Here is a 19756-nt window from a genome sequence, read left to right on the forward strand (position 1 = left end):
GACCTGCATTTTTAGTCCTTTTCTCTGGGAATGAGAAACAAAATTGTTAAAGATGAGTTTTATTTCCTTGTCCACTCCCTGTTTTTAGGAGTCTGAGTCATAAACAGTATCAAGTGTTGAGAGCTGACTTCTTTTCTTCAGCTAAGAAGAAATCTGAAAATGGGAAAATTATCCCTAAGTCTAGAGGAGATATTGGTGGGGAAAGTTCAGAGATAGATAGAAGCATTGATGATTTCTACCAGAATTCCATCCCGGATGATCATAATGATCATAATATCTGCCATTTATTGGTCATTTGCTATTTTTTATGTGACACCCTGCTAAGCACATGATGTGGGTAATAGATGTGGATGCCCAGTGGTATCCAGATGGTAAGATAATTTCCCCCAACCCCCCAAACCCTTCATTTGCCAAGACTGAAAAGAATGTATATGTCAGGCAATGCTCAGGGCCCTTGACTCCTCTGCACAATGAGTTAGAGTGAAGCTGTTTTGGACCACTGCTGCATGCTACCTTCTAGAGAGATGCGTCTTCCTGCACAGAGGTTCTTTTCTCAGACTCCAGGCAACCATCTAGCTGTCTCCAAGCAATATTCCAGTTTCTGCCCTATGTTCCCACAACTTCCCCACCCCCCTAGTCTCCAGGGGCAGACTACTTTTCTCTCTACCCCTCTAAGCCACCCACATTTCCAATGTGTGATCCTCTAAGGTAGGGTTGCCAGATGAAATATAGGAGGACTAATTAAATTTGAGTTTCATTAAGATGAAATTCATCTCTCTCATCTGTATGCTGTATGTCTATTTCTGTATGTCTATTTCTATCTCCTCTCTCTCTCTCTTTCTCTCTCTCTCTCTCTTTTAATGTAAGTTATGTCACACATATTGCATGAACCTAGGTCTTTCCAAATAAAGGCCTGAATAGGGGAGCTCAACTCTGACCTCAGACCATTTCCCCTTTAGCTAGGGAACATGGAAAGGCCCTAAGTTCTCCTCTGGGTCAGGGGAATGCAGAGATGAACAACACGAGGCTGTCTGACTTCACTTAAAAAGGTGAGGAGAAAAGTGTTTCACTCTTTTTGAGGAACTTGCTAGATGACAAAAATAAATAGAATGTTATTTTATATATATATATATATATATATATATATATATATATATCCCCCAAAATACATTCTACTGTCATGTATAACTAAAAAGAGCAAATAAAAAAACACTGGATAATTGTAATTATAATTTTTTTTTAACACTCAGCTCTGTTGTGTTTACATGATTTTACTTCTGCCTCACAATGAGTTTCTTGAGTAGGAGTTGAGATCCTGTTTGACAGATTAGGAAATTCAGCTGCGAAGGAGCCAAGCCTGCTGTCAAAATCTAGGAGCCTTTGCAATCTAGGTCTTAATACAAAGTGAGTAGTTTAAGTTAGGCTCATTTAAAACTGAAAGTTTTAAATTAGTTTGAATCATATTAATTTAAATTAATTAAATTAAATTTCAGAAAGTTGCACTCTTGCCCATGCATTTAAAAAAAAAATGTGACTTGGGTTTGATGCAGGATGATGGAAATGGAGACGATTTATAGCTAATTTTTAACTTTTATTCTTAACTTTCCCATTTGTGAAATGTCAAGTTATATTTACTTCGTGCATTCAGTGAGTATAATCAAATAGACTCTGTGACAAGGATTGGGATGTGAGGAATTTATCTGGAGGTGTCCTTAAGGGATATTGGTAAGGGGTGGGATATCAAGAATGGAAAGGGAGGAAAAAGAAAAAAATATATAGAATGGAAAGGGGAGACAGCCAACAGGGAGTGAAAAGTAAACTCTAGGCTGTTGCTGTAGGCAATTGGTGCCCAGTTCTGGTAGGTCCTCAAGAGAAACAGTAGAACTCACTTTGGAGTTAACCCACCAGAGGGCAAGGGAACTGGGGTATTTATCCAAACCCTTCCAGACATTGGTTGGAGGCTGTTTCTCTCCCAGGCACTCTGGTTTGCTCATATGTAGGCTGATCATGCTCTTGGCCAAGGAATACCCAGGGGACAATGAGTGCTAGGGGAATACGGTGGAGATCAGATCCATGGCTTTGACTATACCCCACCTCAGACTCTCTTCTAACAGGTTGTTTCCTCTTCTCATTGCCCAGGTTGTGTGAATATTGAGAAGGCAGATATTTACTTCCTTATGGATGGGTCTGGAAGCATCGGTCCAGAGGATTTTCTTGAAATGAAGGTGTTCATGAATGAAGTGATAAAGATGTTTCAGATCGGGCCTGACAGAGTGAGATTTGGAGTCATTCAGTACTCAGACAAAATGAAAAGCAAATTTATCCTCAGCCAGTACACCAGTGCAGCAGAGCTGAAGGCCGCCATTGATGACATCCAGCAGGGAGGAGGTGGTACTGCCACTGGGGAGGCCCTGAGTAACATGACTCGGGTCTTTGTAGACACAGCCCGAAACAATGTGGCTCAATATCTTATAGTCATCACTGATGGCAAATCTTCAGACCCCGTGGCTGAGGCTGCAGAGAGATTGAGGGTCGACGGAGTCGTCATTTATGCTATTGGAGTAAGAGATGCTGACGTTACTGAGCTTCAGGAAATAGCAAAAGACAAGGTGTTTTTTGTGTATGAATTTGATTCCTTGAAGGCCATCCAACAAGAAGTGGTACAGGACATCTGCTCCTCAGAGAGTAAGACTTTTTTTTTTTTACTTCACTTTCTCTTTCTCAAGTTATATGTGTCTAATCTACTTGAATAGGCTTCATTCTCTAAGTGTGATTCACTGTTGACAAGTCAGTCATGAGCATGCTAAAGTGACACTGACCTGGAATAAACCAAGCTGGTCAAATTTTATAGCATTACCAAATAAATAGCTGTTTCTTATTTTGAGAATGGTCTGTGTTGAGTTACAGAAATTTAATTTTATTGACTTCCTCTTCCATTCCCTTTGAAATCTTTTCATGTTGTGTATGTTATCCCAGACTATCCCTGGGGACTTGGAATTAATTAGTTTCAGACTCTGAATGAATATTCTGTTCTGCTCTTTTTCCTTCCAGCCTGTAAGAATAGAAAAGCTGACATTATCTTCCTGATAGATGGTTCAGAATCTATCTCCCCAAAAGACTTTGAAAAGATGAAGGAATTCATGGAGAGGATGGTGAACCAATCCAATATCAGTGCTGATGAAATTCAGATTGGCCTGTTGCAGTTCAGCTCAACCCCTCAGGAAGAATTCAGGCTCAACCAATATTCCTCAAAGGTGGACATTCGCAGAGCCATCTTGGCTGTCCAGCAAATGAATGATGGTACCCGAACAGGGAAAGCCTTGAACTTCACTCTGCCTTTTTTTGACAGTTCTAGAGGAGGGAGACCCAATATTCTTCAATATTTGATTGTGATCACGGATGGGGTCTCTCAGGATAATGTAGCCCTACCAGCCAAGGCTCTCAGGGACAGAAACATAATTATTTTTGCCATTGGGGTGGGAGAAGCCAAAAGTTCCCAGCTTTTCGAGATTACGAATGATAAGGATAACATATACTATGAAGAGAAATTTGAGTCCCTGCAGAACCTGGAGAAGAAAATTCTTTATAAAGTCTGCAATCCACAAGGTGAGTGACAGAGAAATTACTTGACTCACAAGTCATCATAGGTGTCAGGAACCCAGTTGGCTCTGTTAATGTAAAACTTGAACCTTCCAGGTAGACGGGGTGCGGGGGTGGATGGGAAGTTGACTTTTTAGGATCTAGGCACTTGACACTGTGGTTCACCTTCTCCTGGGGATTATTTTAATTATTTCCATAGTCACTACTATGGTCTCTTTTTGTTTTTTTTTCAAAAATGTTTTTCTACTTATTTAGTTATAAGTGCCTACACAAAGCAGGAAGCACTGTTGTATATCTTTATTTGTGGTGCTAGGGATCAAACCCAGAGCTTCTTGCACCCCAGGCGTCTAGATACTCTAACACTGAACTGCATCCCCAACTGAACCACTCTGGTCTTGAGAGGCCTGAACCTTCTCAGAACTCCATCCCCACAATTCCTCACAGCTCTTCCTCTTATTCCTTATAGCAAAGATAAACCAGACTGGAGTGTGTGAGCACAACCCTCTGAAGGAACAGGAAAATAAAGCAGAAGACAATATCATTTAGGCAGTCTCTCCTATGAAACAGAGAACATGGTCTTCTTTTGGTGTGTGTTTGAACATGGTTTTTGAAAAATTGATGCATAAGAGTTATATATAATAGGACTATTAGAAAACACCGCCTTTGCTTTGAGGTGCTCTACAAGGGTTCCTCTGCTTTGTTGCCAATCGGCTTCAGTACGGCAAGGTCATCTTTAATCCCTCCTCTCCTTTTCTGTGGTATTCAGGATTGGATCCACTGTGTTCTATTACTGAGCTACATTTGCAGCATTTTATTTTTTATTTTGAAACAGGGTCTTTGTTAAGTTGTTGAGACTGATCTAGAACTTGTGATCCTCCTGCCCCAGCCTCCCGAGTAGCTGGGATTACAGGAATGTGCCACCACATCCCTCTTTCAATCCAGTTTTTTCCCCCTCAAGCTTTCTTTCTTTTTCTTTTTACTTTGCTACCAGGGATTGAACTCAGGGGCACTCAACCACTGAGCCACATCCCCATCCCTATTTTGTATTTTATTTAGAGACAAGGTCTCACTGAGTTGCTTAGCGCCTTGCTTTTGCTGAGGCTGACTTTGAACTCGCAATCCTCCTGCCTCAGCTTCCTGAGCTGCTGGGATGACAGGCATGTGCTACTCAAGCTTTTTTCTAAAATAACAATGGCTAGAGACAGGTGTTTCTCCTCCTGACAGCCTGGCTCTATTCTTCTGCTCTTCTTTCCCAGGGAAAACAGACCTAGAAAATGTTTGCAAGGAAAGCTCCAGCTCATACCCATATGCAGTGAGGTTTTACAGCAAGCCACGTTATCATCAGAATAGCTAGCCTTTAAATAGTGTGTGAGTGGTGTGTGTGTGTGTGTGTGTGAGAGAGAGAGAGAGAGAGAGAGAGAGAGAGAGAGAGAGAGAGAGAGAGACTGCTTCAAGGGCTTTTATATATTAAAACATTTAATCTTTATATAGCTCTATGACATAGATAGTATTTTAAAAAATGAGAAAGGAACTCAAGACATAGATCAATTGGGTTATTTGACCCAAGTTAATAGCAGAGCTGAAGTTTGAGTCGAGGCAATCAGGTTCTAGAATTTATGTGCTAAAAATTGCATTCTGCTGCCTTTTGATTTGGTACACTAGAGCAGAGGGTAACAGGATCTTTCACACTTAAACATACTTTTGAGTCACCTAGATATCTTGTGAAAGTACAGATTTTGATTCAGTAGGTCAGGGGTGGGAGCCTGCATTTCTAACAGGCCCCCAGGTGGGTCCTCAGACCACTATTTAAGGAGGAGGCGACATATATGATAGGGTAGAGAAGCATCACAAGGATGGCGTGGTACAGTAGAGAGTGTCCAGGATGCATATAGTGTAGCATAGCATCATATAATAAGGTAGAGAACAGAATCGTGTAGAACAAAGTATGTGGAACTTAGGAAGCTCAGCATTCCTAGAAAATATAGAGAAGATCATTTTGTGATTTTGTCTCTAAATATATATATATATACACTATTAATTGGATTTAGAGGTTTTTATTGAATACTTTTAGGTTGAAAAAAGGGGAGGGAAGATGGCTCACCTCCATGCTTTTACTTACGTGTCTCTTGACAAGGTTCTGCCACCTTCGACCTGGAGGCAGAACATGGGCTTTTGACATTTTCAAAGCACTTTCTCACCCTCTGTCTTACTGGATACTTCACAAGTATCAAAAAAATCTTCTTATCAATTAGGATGTTTTTACCTATAGAGGACACAACTTAAGCAATAATATATTATTTCATATAACTAGAGATCTCAAGGCAGGGCCATCTCCAGGTGGGGCACAATTGAAATTCTTAACGTGGCTCTTCCACTGTGTGCACAGCATGGTTTCTAACGTGTTGGACGGTACACAAGCATCTGCTAATCCCATCAACTCCATGTGAAACTTATGCTATTATTATGATGCCCAATTTACAGAGGAGAAAAACAAGGCAGAGAGAGAGAGAGAGAGAGAGAGAGAGAGAGAGAGAGAGAGAGAGAGAGAAGATAATAAACACAGTTGGAAAGTATTGGAGGCAGGGTTTGGATTCTCCAGTAGTTTGATGTCAAAAACCCAAGAACTAATCATTATGTATGCATAGGGAGCCTTTTAATGAGAATCTGGGGCCCAAAGTGCACCAGCATTTATTTTGGAGGTGGAGGCTTAATTTTGGAATACTAGGATGAGATCTCTGCATCCTATCAAAAAATAATTTTTTTTGATACCAGGGATTGAACTCAGGGACACTGAACCACTGAGCCACATCCCCAGACCGGTTTTGAATTTTATTTAGATACAGGGTATCACTGAGTTGCTTAGTGTCTTGCCATTGCTGAGGCTGGCTTTGAAATCGAGATCCTCCTGCCTCAGCCTCCCCAGCCTTTGGGATTATAGGCGTGTGCCACCACAGCCAATTCCTATAAAATCTTTAAAGTCCAATTTTATAGAACATTAAATAAATATCTTTGCTTACACTGTCCAAAGAAGATCATTTCTTCGCCGTAGTTGAGGTGAATTTGGAAATCATTTGAAAGGAATGCATGTGTATAATTATTTTCAAAATAAGCATGGATTATGGGTTATCCTGCATTAAGTAGTGCAAATTCTTCAGGTATCAAGGCCCTATTTTTGTTTATAAACAAGTAGACATTATCCTGGAGAGAAGAAATACAGGATTCCTGCTTTTCTTTTCAATTTATTTTACAAAATGCAGTAAATTAAGATTTATGTTTATCTTCAACTTTGTCTTTAACTTTCTGGATGAAATTGGCTAGACACTTTAATAATAGCTGGAACATAATTAATTACAGAATTCTGGAATCACAAAGCTGAAAAAGACGTAGACCTTAGAGATTATCTGCCAAGGTTTAACCTTCTCCATTAACAAGGGAAAGATATTGCTTCTTGCCTTTGTCAATTACAGAATAAAGCCAGCTGAAAATGTTCTAGGGAAAAAATGTGAATTAGAAAATGTCAGAATAATATACCATTATGATAAAAGAAAATCCCCTTTTCCCCTGAAAATAGGTCTAATATAGAAATGGGATTAAATCAGTAAAAGTTCTTTCTTATGAATTTGAACTAGAGATTTAAAAGACAAATTAAAACCAAGCTGTTTTTTATGAAAGGAGGAGAGGGACACATTTTCTGTCTTGGTAATTCCAGAAATATATCTGACCAGCTAGTATGGAGTATGATATTTAGGGAATTAAAAATTCATGGCTCAGCCCTGGATCTCATGTCCTTAGGAAACTTTAAACTATTTTGTTCATGTCCTTTTTCATTGGTGAAGGGTCTCCCCCAGATCTGCAGTTTTGTTTTTATTGAATTGAATATTCCAGTATAAGAATGTTTAAGGAGAAAATGTCCATATCTTGCTTTTCTTAGTCTTAAATTATGCTTTTGTTCACAAGTGGCCCTTTAATTGTTGATAATTTATATTTCAACTCATTCAAGTAGATTCTAGCCCAGCTGTGACCACTAATGTTTGCATCCTCAGTGGAATTTTGTTAATGGTCTCATTATACACCTGAGAGTGTAGGTATAACCTGAAATATCAGGGTGCCTTCAAATTCTTGATAAAGCCTCCCCAGGAGGGTTTAACAATTTTCAGGCAGAGGAAGCAGAAAACTCAGGATAATATTTAGTCTTGACCTTTTCTAAGATCTCTCACACCCCTAAAAAAAGGTGTAAGTGTGCTTGGTAGATGAGGAGGAAAACTTCCAGTGGAGAAAAAAATAGTTACAAATAACACTGAAAGAGACTCAAGGTTCATTTATAGCCCCTTCTGCACCCACTCATCAAACATTTAACGAGCGTCTGTCTTAGGCCACGGGAAAATAAGATGACATAGTACCTACCCTTAAGGAACCTTGTTTAGTTAGGGAGAAGGTCAAGTAAAATCACAATGGACATTTGGGGACACTTTATAACTTAATCTGAGGAGATGGGGACAAGAATCAGAGATTGCTTGGGGGTGGGTGGGGCAGGCACTTGAACTTCTACTTGAAGTACTTGTATAAGTCAACCAAATCAGGACAGAGAATGAGAAAACACTTCAGGCAAGAGGGTACAGGATCTGCAGAGACAGAGGTATGAAGCAGTATGCATTGTGTCAGTTAGCTTTTACTGTGTAACAAACAATCCCAGGCTTAAACAACCACCATTCTTTAGCTTGTACTTCTTTTCAGGTGCTTCTTTTAAGACCAGCTTGAAGGATACTGTCTGTAACTGTAATTTTATTTCTTCTTTACCCTCAAAGGATGCAGCATGGATTTGTCTGTAGGAATTGATATTTCAACTCCTGCAAAGCAAGTTCAGCAGAAACTTCAAGAGTTACTTCCAGAGTTGATGCAGCAGCTGGCTTTGCTTTCTAACCTCAGCTGTGGTACTCCTGGTCAGATCAACCCAAGGTTCCGCTACTTGCTTCCTGGCTCAAACGGTCAGCTTATCTTTGACTCAGGCTTTGAGAAATACAGTGATGAGTCCATCCAGAAGTTCTTGGCTCATCAGGTTGAGAAGAACAGCCATATGGATGTAGACTTTTTACAATCCTTGGGAGATAATGCTATCAACCTTTCTTCTGCTAAAGTAAAGGTAATTAATACATGCTGAGAACCCATGCTATGGAGCCATTAGTCAGGACAGAATGGGGACCTTCTATCTTTTGTAACCCATGTCAGTGGAAATGTTCTTTATTGGAAAGTCCACATAAGAAGAAAACCATATGCTTGCCTATTAAGAATCAACTAGAGATATATTTTCATTCAATCAGTAAATATTTATTGAGCCCTAGAGGCTCTGTACTAAAAAATGCCTGTAGGGATGAAAGAATAAAGTCTGCCCTCATATTGTTCAAAGTTTAGTGATCCTGATTTTTCTGTGGCATAAACTCATTCCAAAGACAATTTGAAGTACGTTTTAAGACCCCTTTGTTTCTTATGGTAGCTCATTACTGTTACTATTACTATTATCAACTATTACGGAGTTGGTCCACTGTTTTTCCAGCCAGCACCTTGGACTGTCTTTAGTGACAGCTAATGGCTCTCTAGTGCAGCCCACTCCTCAGGCCCCTTCCACCCTTCTGGCTGTGCCTAACTATATACTCCATAAGTCCTCATAGACACAAGATTTCATGTGACATTGATTAAGTGACATTCCCTAGCTTTGTAATTTACATTTGAGTTTTCCTTAGATCATGCATCCAATGGATTTCTTTCTTTCTTTTTAAATATATCTTTATTTTATTTATTTTTATGTGGTGCTGAGGATCAAACCTGGGGCCTCATACTTGCTAGGCGAGCACTGTACCACTGAGCCACAACCCCAGCCCCCATTCAATGGATTTCTTGACAAACATAATTTATTTTTTAAACTAAACTTTTCTGTGAATAAAGTTGACACATTTTAATTGTGGAAAATGCATAGAAAACCAACAAAAATAACAATACCCCGCACTTAAAAACAACAAAAAACAACCCCCCCATCCTTCTTTTTGAAGTTGATTTTTTTTTTTTTTTAAATACTGGGGATTGAACCCAGGGGTGCTTTACTATGAGCCACAGAGCTACATGTCCAGCCATTTTTTTTTTTTTTTTTTTTTTTTTTTTTTTTTTTAATTTAAGACTGGGAGTCGCTGTTGCTGAGCCTGGCCTTGAACTTGTATCCTCTTGCCTCAGCCTCCAGAGTTGGTGTGCATCACCTGGCCGGGTTTAAGAAAGCATTTTTAGTGAAGAGTTTAAGCTGGCACAAATCCCCTCCCCCCTTTTCTTCTCCAGGGGAAAGGGGAGGTTGACAAATATGAATGTGTAATAAAATAACAAATGAATAGGTGAAAAGTGAAGCACGGTTAGAAAAATTCAGTCTCATTTTTAAGAAATGTGCAATTTATAGCATCCATTTCCCCCCTTCCTTCCTCCTCATCCCCTTCCTTCCTTCCTCCTCGTTTTGATCCCTTGGCTTCCCTCTCTCTCCCTTTCTCTTCCTTTCCTCCCTCCCCACCCCCATAGGTCCTTTTAGTGTTTACAGATGGACTGGACGATGATTTAGAGAGACTGAAGAGAGCTTCGGAGCTCCTCCGCAGCAAAGGTAAGCTGCGGAGTTGTCCTCCCTTGGCCGGGCTCCTCCCACCAGGCACAGAGGCTCTGCAACTCTCCAGAGGGTGTGTTAGCCCAAGTCGATGGAGCTCAGTCCCCAGAAGCTGATCCCCAATCTCCCCATTTGTAGGAGCCAGGGGTATTTAGGACTGAGAGACACCTCTTGCTCTTAGCATCTCTGACATCGGGATCTCTCTGGTTAAGACAGCTGGCCAGTTTACCAACCTGGCATCTGCTTCTGAGTGTGGGTTTTTTTTTTTTTTTTCTTTTTTCCCCCTAAACTCTGGTTTCAGCCTCAAACTGGGCCTTATTGTTTGCACTGCCATTCCCTCTAAACGCTCCCTACTTCTTACCCCTTTTCCACTTTTTCCTTCCTTTCCGTCTCCAAGGCTTGCTGCGCTTATCTGTATGGCATATTTTGAAATTAGAAGTGTCCGGTGCGCTAGGTGCCTGCAACCCTGCGCCTGGGCAGCTGGGGTGATGAGGGGCCTAGGGGCTGGATTTCGGTGCACGTTTGCTCCCTCTGCTGGACGTCCTTGTGCAGCAGGATTTGTTCAACGGCATGCAGTGGCTCTGCCAGTTCCCATTTTTGAGTTACAAAGCTCTAAAGAAAATCCAGGATGAACACTCAGCCACTTGACTTGTTCAAGTTCCCTTCATCTTTTTTTTTTTTCCTTGGTAGAGTATATTCAACATATTCTGCTGGGGATGGTTAATGATATGATGGATATTTTCTGTGATAACTTGCTTCCAGCTTAATTTACCTGGTAGATTGCCCCTGGAGGTTTAAATTTTTGCAACTTTTCTGGAAGAGATTTGGGAGGAGGTGACAAGAAACTTTAAACTTTGCCTGCATGGTAGGTCAGCAATTCCATTGCCAAGAATTTATTTCTAATGAATAATTAAGGTTGTGTACACAACTTTTAACTATGAGGTTTTCCGCAACTTATTTACAATAATAAAAAGTTGAATTGTATTTGTCCATAATATCAACAGTAATATTTGTTCTGACATTCAACAAACATGGTGAGTTCTAGCTGAATTTCTAAATTATTCTTGCCCCTTTGTTATCTGTTGTGTGGACAAATCCAAATAAGCTCTTAGTAAGTGCATTGGAAGAATAGGCTATGCAGTATTAATAAGCTATCTCCAAATCTCAGCTTAAAGTGGTAAGAACATGTTCATTTAATGCTTCCTATTTATCACTCAAAGACTCAGGGTGCAGGAGGATGTTTCCCAACAGATGCTTTTGTAATTGCTGGGGCAGGGGAAAGGAGATGGGGCTAATTATGCGCTACTCTTAAAACTTCTTCCCCAGGAGTGCCACATGTCACTTCTCACATTTCACTGGCAAGAGCAAGCCACATGACCACTTCTTACTTAAAATATTTTACTGGTAGGGAATTAAGTTTCACTGAGAGTTTATAACTTTCCCAAAGAAGTGTGGTCCTATTGTGCATCCTTAAGAAAGGGAACCAGAAAGTGCATAAGGATTCACAATGATAACCACTATTTCTAAGAGTGAACCATAAGTTGATTTCAGGGATGGGTTTATAAGGATGTAACAATACAGTAAGGGCAGAAAACTATCTATGATATGAAAAAAGTAGAGGTATGAGAGAGCTGTGTGTTTTTTGTTCCATTTAACTGCTAACTTTCAACTGGTGGGAGTGAAAGGTATTGGAACAATTCTTCAAGAAGAATGCTGTGAACTAGTTTGTGTATTAACATGGTGGATTCAGGATATGGGAATGGTGGAATGACAGATGAATATGTGGGGCTGAGACAAAGGCCATTCAAAGGACATGCAAATAAATCTCCCATCTGTTGGTCTTTCAAAGGATTCTCTGGGCTTTTAATCATTGCCCTGGAAGGTGTGCATAAATTAGAAGAGCTTCAGGAGCTAGAATTTGGCAGAGGATTTTCATATACACAGCCTCTGAGCATCACTCTACAATCCCTCCCAAGCGTCTTACTGAAGCAACTTGTAAGTTCTATTTTTTAAACACCATCTTTCACTAGGTCCTAATAATTATGATAATTTGTAAAACCTTGAGGGAATTTTGTCTGTTTTATTGTATAATGTGATACAGGTCAGTATGGATGGAAAAAAAATCATATGTGATATGGATTCTGTTTTTCAGGACACAATTGTGGAAAGAACCTGCTGCAATATGTATGCCAAGTGTTTTGGAGAAGATGGGTACAGAGGTGATCATGGGTTTCCTGGGAGGAAGGTAAGAATTTTTTTGGGTGTGGATGGGGAAGGGGAGAGAGATGACAGTCCACTATCCACCATACACTAGGTTCTACATTAGGTACATAACCTACCATACACTAGGTTTTATAAACTCTTCCTAATTTTTTCCTCTTAACAAACTTTCAAGTTTGCTGATATTTTACATTATGTGAAATTGAGGCTCAGAGAGGGTCGTTGCTTTCCCAAACTTGCACAGTCATGGGATTTAAACCTCACTGGTCTACCCGACTCCAAGTTTCCTGTTCTTTCTGCCATATTTTGCTGCCTACTTAATATCTGACAAATAATGTCACGAATTCTACCATGGCAGATAAATTTTCACTTACCTACCAGATTTTTACTTATCCATTAGCTGCTGTTTTTATTGTAGTAAATGCTTTTCCTGGGACCCGCTTATCTAACATTATTTTTTTATAGCATTATACATCGAGAAAAGATGCAATTGCTGGTTTCATGTAGCAGTTAATTTACATCTCTGTAAATTCTAAGCAAATTGATAGGGAAATAAGTATGCAACACTTGTAAGGGTGGGGGGAGTAAGTCATCAAAAATGGTCCTCAGGTATCCAGGGCAGGTAAGGTTCCTTCTCACAGGGACTATAGCTTTATGATGAGGACACAGTCACAGATCCACATGTAAGGTTGAGTCAGACTTGTTGGTTCTCTTTGGAAGATTTTTCCATGAACTTCTTGGAATGAGCTCTTACTGGCTTTTCAGGTTAATCTTGTTAACTTAGTATAATAAAGAGTGTATAACTACCTTTTAAAAGATAAATTATAGTTATTTCTTAGCGTTAGCTCTCCCACTCCTGTTCTTTCATATCAGAATTGAGAATCGGAAAATCAAGTTTGGGAACTTCTTGACCTGTGTTCTTGGCAACTCAGAAAATGTTTTGAAATTTGATTGCTCTGCTCTTTCTGTTTGTTAGAGTTCAGTGATTGTGTCACTGGATAGGAGTCTCAAGAGGTTCCTCCAGAAGGGGGAAAGGGGACCTGCGTTCAGCCCTGGCAGGTTTTTGACTTAGGCTGAAGGAAGGAATTTTAGGACACATGGAAAGAAGTGCAGAGGTTTATTTAGGAAAGCAAACGGCAGAGCCGGGCATGCTAAAGGCAGGGGGAGTGTGAGTGCTAGAGTGAGGTTTTGCTTTTGGGGTCCAGGGCTGCTCTTGCAAGTAGTGAACATGGGGTGCCTGCAGGGGTGGCGTCAGCCTAATGAGCTTGATCTCTTTGATTTCGGAGCATGGAGCAGGTCCCTCCCCCCCTTTTTTTCCCTCAGAATCTTTAGGTTGATGTTAATCTGGTGAATAAACAGCTCTTGGACTCTACCCGAGTCATAGTTTTTAAACATTATCTCTCTAGGCTTCTTTTAATCCATCTAAAAGTACATTCTGTAAAACAATGAAGTATGTAGGGACTAAATAACCAGACTTACAGTACTCTAAGATTTATTGGACCTCCTAAGAATTCAGGCCTGGAGGAGAACATGCCTGGGGAGAGAAGGTGAAGTTGTTTGTGTATTTTTAGTTTTAAAATTACAGTCCCTCTTTCCTTTGCTGTTTGTCTCCTTTCTGCCTGTCCTGACTCAGCTAGTAGTACTGACTTTCATGTCTTTGTGGATCATAAAAGAGCTTCCCCCAATCCCACCCACTCCTGTTGCCTCAAACAGCAAATCATTCATCCAGAATTTTGTACTCAAGGCCTAAAAATTTGTTACAGGAGATGATGAATACTGACCCGATTCTGATGCTAAAAATCAGGTGGAAATGGAGGAAAAAACACAACTTATTAATCAAGTGTTAGAACTTCAACACACACATACCTTCAAGATCTCCCTGCAAGAGTAGATGCAGTTAAGGAAGAAAAATCAAAAACCAAGTTCTTGGACAATATATAGAAAACCTCCTGTCTGCTTCTAGTGTTTTTCGAATAACTGACACAAAAAGCAAGAGAAAGTTGGGGGTTGATTCCCCGCTCCCCCTTTTTTCCAGACTGCTAATTTTTTTTTCCTTTGAAACTTGGATAGATTCCAAAAGTTACAGTATCTTTGTAGCCTCATTGAATACTTGTGAAGATGATATTTGCTTTGATGTATAAGTTTAGCACTGTCTTTTCTTATAGGTTTAGTAAGATGTACAAGAAAGTAACTACCACATTGTGAAAAAGTAACCCAAATCATATACTGGGTATACAGATTTGTGTACCCTCTCTACCATCGGGAGTCTCTTCTCCATTTGTCTCTTCCTCCCTGTTTCCTTTCCCCTAAGGGGAGGGGAAGATTTCACACTGTAAAAAAGTAATTTTAATAGTAAATCAATTTTGAGAGTAACCTAAACCCTTAATTGTTGAAATGTAAGCAAAATAAGATGCTTTCTTAGCTAGGGCTTGCCATTTGTGATATTTACCAATAAGACAGGATGGTTGATTGAGATTATAAAAGAAGATTTTTCTGTGAAACTGAATCGTCATATTGGAAAGATTTGTTCAAAACTTCCTTTTGCACAAAATAGCCCACTTAGTATCTGAAAAGGTACAAGTTCTGGGCATGTGTATGTGTGTGTGAAATATAGACAATCTTAAGGAAAAATAGAAATTGGGTGGAAGAGAACTTGGTAACTAGTAGTGACCAATTCCAAATATTTTTTTCTCCAGATTCGTGTTATCTCTGGCAGAGTCTACCTTTTGGGAGACTATATATGAAAGTGGATTTAGTTTGAATTATGTTATGTAAGCCACATATTAGGGAGACTCATTACAGAATCTTATCTCAAGGTTTATTTGTAGTACCCAGTAGATCAACTTTTGCAAAATTCCTTAAGAGCTTGAATTAGTATCAGAACCATGAATAAGTGTATTTATTCATGTATAATTATTGGTAATCTTCATCTCAGTATTTTATCTCACTTGTTTTCCTAGAATTATCTGTAAATTGAACTACTTGGTTGGCAGAATTTTAGTTATTCTTGAAAAATTTAAAAATATTTAGTTTGAGGATTCCACTTGATAAGGGACTTATTATCAGAAATAATAATAAAATGTTATAATAGGAAAAGAGATCCACTAATATAGCTTATGGTTATTAGATTTGGATGGCTTTTAATCATGGACTGATTTTAGAGATTAGTGTAAGACTTGATGAATGACTTTAGCTGTATGAATATATAATAGACTGCAAACATTTTGCATCACTTTTGTGATCTAATTTACAAATATTTAAAATGTGTGTTGCAGTTCTGCTTTGTTGTTTAATAAAAAGCTGTTTCAAAAAAAATAAGGTTTTCAGTTTTAGACTAAATAAACATTTTAAGCTATAAAAGGTAAGCCAGACTTCCTTGAGAGGATATAGTTTGTGTTTAGGTATGTAAAAAGAAGTAAAAAAAAAAAAAAAAGACTAAACAGTTGAGTCATTCAGAAATAAACAACCTTTTCTAATGAGTCAGATGATTGGTAACCTTTTTAGTTTCTGCTCTTTTCTAAAACAAGGTCAATAATGGCTTTCCTTAATCTTTTAACTAGATATTGGCCTTTGAATTTTCAGAATAGAATGGCTTAAAAAAGCATTTTGGAAAAATAATAATAGTTTTATTTTCTAACTATTAAAACAAACAGGTATCACATTTTCCCTGGAACACAAGCCTAAAATACTTATTTTTATATATCTTGGTATATGGTTTCTAGTATCTAGTAAATTTTCAATAAAATGTCAACTCAGTAAAATAAGGATATTTATTTTTATTAACGATTTTTTTTATTTCACCTAAATTTCTTTTCTTTTCTTTTCTTTTTTTTTTTTTTTTGGTACTGGGGATTTAACTCAGGGGCACTTTATCACTGTATTTTACCTAAATTTGAGAAATGAAGAACTTAAGAGTCCAACTTACTAATTTTAATTTTTAAATCTTTTTTTTTTTTTTTTTTTCAGGGAGAGAAGGGTTTTGCTGGGTTTCCTGGTCATCCTGGTAAAGAAGGTGAATATGTAAGTACTAAATTTTCTTTCTTTCTTTTTTTTATGGGTTAGACTATTTTTATTTCATTTTATTTTTGATTAACATGTTTTAATTGTACATATTAATGGGGATCAGTGTGATAGTTCAATACATGCATATGATGTGCACTAATCAAATCCAGCCTCCTTTTATGTACCATGCATCTTATTTCTTTCCTTTCAAAGAAAATGGCAAAATGGGTCAAATATTAGCAATACTTAGCTGGCACTTAAGTCATGAAAATTTTTCTCATCTGTCATTTAAGTGGGTTTAAAATATCTAAAATTACCATTTATTATAACCAATTTCATGCTTACAAGTTTTTAAAGATGTAGTCTCTAGAAGGTGTTTAATGATGAATGGTGGCCATTTTGTTTTTCGTTCAGGGAATTTGATCTGAGAATGTGGTCTGAAATGCATATAAGAGCAGTTGCTATCAATGATCTAAATTGCAGATAATTTGTTATTATTATTGAGCTACATATGTAAGTGGTTAAACAAAAAAAATTGAAGAAAATCCAAGCCCATTCTTTTTTTTTTAAGGATTGAAAAAAATTTTTTTTAAGTTGTAGATGGACACAATACCTTTATTTTTATTTATTTATTCTTATGTGCTGCTGAGGATCCAACCCAGAGCCTCACATATGCAAGGCAAGTGCTCTACCATTGAGCTGCAAACCCAGTCCCCAAGCCCATTCTTATGGCAAGGTCAGTTCTGATGCCTTCCTGGGTAGCCAAGAAGGTGGTGGAATTACAGCTGATCACTGATGGTTGGCATGGATACACCACTGGGAACATTTTAGACAAGTCAAGTTATCTATCATGTGATCACTGGTGGAGGGAAAAAAAGTATGTTATAGGGAAAATTCTGAGCTAGGAGACTGGAATGTAGTAGGGGTGATTTTTATTCCATCATATAAATACCATATGAGGCTGTGATGTCACTTGCTGGGTGGCTTCTTAAAAACCCTGCCATACATTTGAGGAGGAGTAAGCATTAAAAAACCCATGGTTTTCACTTAATTTTCAATAATGGAAAACTAGTTTGCCACAGGTGCCTATTTTAATTTTGTATGTATACCATGGGTTCTCACACTTTTGGTTTCAAAATATCTTTGCACTTATTTCCTATGCAGATTTATTGAAATATGATTGACAAGTGAAGTTGTACAACTCAGTGTGTAATGGGATGATTTGATGTACTATGTATCGTGAAGGGATTACCAGAATCAAGTTAGTTAACACATCCATCACCTCACATGGTTACCTTTGTTTCCTATGGTGAGAATATTTAGGATATACCCTCTTACCAAATTCCAAGTATATAATACTTAAATGCCATATACAATTCTTGGAATTTGGTAAGTGTAAAGTCACCATGCTGTATATTAGCTCCTCAGAACTTACTTGTGACTGAGAGTCTATTCTGTCTGACCAACATCTCTCCACGTCCCTGTGCCTTGATCCTCAGACTTAGAAATTATTGAGGATCTTGAAGAATTTTTGTTCTTATGGTTTCTATCTATTGATAGAAATTAAAGCTGAGAAAACTCTTGAATTATTTACTTATTATCTTATTTCAAAATGGCAAAAGCATGTTAGCGTAGTGGTCACTTTCCTTTGTGAAAAATAACCATGTTTGACAAAAAAATTAGTGAGAAGAGTGACATCGTTTGATGTATTTAGCTGATTAGAAGAAGGCTGGATTTGCATGTTGGTTTCTGTATTTGGTCTGCTGTGATGTCACTTGCTGTGTGGCTTCTTAAAACCCTGCCATACACTTGGGGAAGAGTAAGAGTAAAAAAAAAGAAAATAACACTTGAGTGTTGTTAAGAAAATAATTTAAACTTTGGACCTTGGTAAGTGGGTTCTGGGGACAGAAGGAATTCTCAGCACACTTTATGAGCTCCTGAGACATGTACACTCACAGTTTCTTTGCTCCACATGGATTAGCACATTGTTTTTATTATTCTGAATGTTTGGGCATTCTGAACTACCACTGAGCCCCAGCCCCAGCCCCTGATCCTCTTCTTAAACTATGTTTATGGGATAATTGCTCAGCTTTTCTCTGTTTCCTCAGTAAGCAGAGCCTTAGACGTTAGAAATACAGACAGGGGGCTGGGGAATTGGCTCAAGCGGTAGTGCACTCGCCTGCCATGCGTGCGGCCTGGGTTCGATCCTCAGCACCACATACAAACAAAGATGTTGTGTCTGCCGATAACTAAAAAATAAATATTAAAATTCTCTCTCTCTCTTTAAAAAAAATCTTAAATGTTAAAAAAAAAAGAAATACAGACAGGAATGGAAGGTGTCATATTTTTGCTATTTCATTTTGAAGTGGTGAAAATATTCATTCTCACTTTTATGATGATTTAAAATATCCTTTAAGTGTTCCTTTATTTTTTTCTGCTGGGCTGGTAATTCAATGAGCTTGACTCAAGTTGGAAGAAATTACTTAAAGTCTGTCCAGCCCCTGGACCAGTGACTCCGATTTCAGACAAAACAGGACAGACAAAATCTTGTCATCCAGAGGATATGATTTTTGTTCCCTTTCTCTGCTGTTATAACATTGTAAAACCAAGATATATGCAAGGGACATATATAATTTTAAAATTTACAGTAGGCTCTTTAAAGTAAAAGGAAACAGAGTTGATTTTAATAATTCGTTTTGTTAAGCCCAACATATCTAAAATATCATTTCAACATGTAATTAACATAAAATTAATGAGATATCTTAAAATTTAAGTTGGTCTTCAAGATCTGGTACGGTACACTTGCAGCACATCCCACTTTAGACACATTTTGAAAGCTCAGTGGACACTCTTGCTGTGGCTGCTGTATCTGACAGAGCAGTTCTAGCCAGTTTCATTTTCTTTTTAATGCCATTCTCTAAACAGAAGGTGACGTTGCCAGGCATTTTCCTCTGAATGGCTCTTACTGTCTTTTTCTCCCGAACAGGTCACACTGGCCTGAGCAGTGGTAGGCAGAGACCTCTCTGTGCGGATGGAATGGTTTCGGAATGGGGCTCTGAAATCCCATTTGTAGGATCAAGTTGAAGACTTATAAGTGCAAATAGCTCATTGTTCTGGTTATCTCTTACTAACTGATTTCCTTTCTCCTGAAACTCCTTCCAACTTTGTGGCATAAAGTAATAATTTTATTATGTTCATGGAATCTGTGGGTGGGGAAGCCAAAAAGGGAACAGAAGTAGGATGGCTCTTTTCTCTGTGTCTGGGGTCTCAGCTGGGTTGATAAGAAATTCTTGGGCTGTAGAA

The 19756-nt window shown here is 38.5% G+C and overlaps 1 protein-coding gene and 1 pseudogene across 2 annotated transcripts in view; both read left to right on the forward strand.

The window, feature by feature from the left end:
- The window catches only part of LOC308652761 (collagen alpha-4(VI) chain-like), a gene marked incomplete at its 5' end in the record, with an annotated part of 92639 nt that overhangs the window by 15734 nt on the left and 57149 nt on the right, over positions 1-19756 (forward strand). Inside the window, 7 exon segments of the mRNA XM_081300798.1 lie at positions 2140-2685; positions 3052-3606; positions 8406-8740; positions 10153-10231; positions 12081-12226; positions 12384-12476; positions 16418-16471. Coding sequence (XP_081156924.1) covers positions 2140-2685; positions 3052-3606; positions 8406-8740; positions 10153-10231; positions 12081-12226; positions 12384-12476; positions 16418-16471 — 1808 coding nt within the window.
- On the forward strand, positions 14218-14656 carry LOC308652697 (short coiled-coil protein B-like; annotated as a pseudogene). The gene is made up of 2 exons: positions 14218-14450; positions 14617-14656. The product of its transcript is annotated as a short coiled-coil protein B-like (transcript).

This window comes from Spermophilus citellus (genome assembly GCF_964194105.1).
Source record: "Spermophilus citellus genome assembly, chromosome: 7".
Taxonomy (NCBI): domain Eukaryota; kingdom Metazoa; phylum Chordata; class Mammalia; order Rodentia; family Sciuridae; genus Spermophilus; species Spermophilus citellus.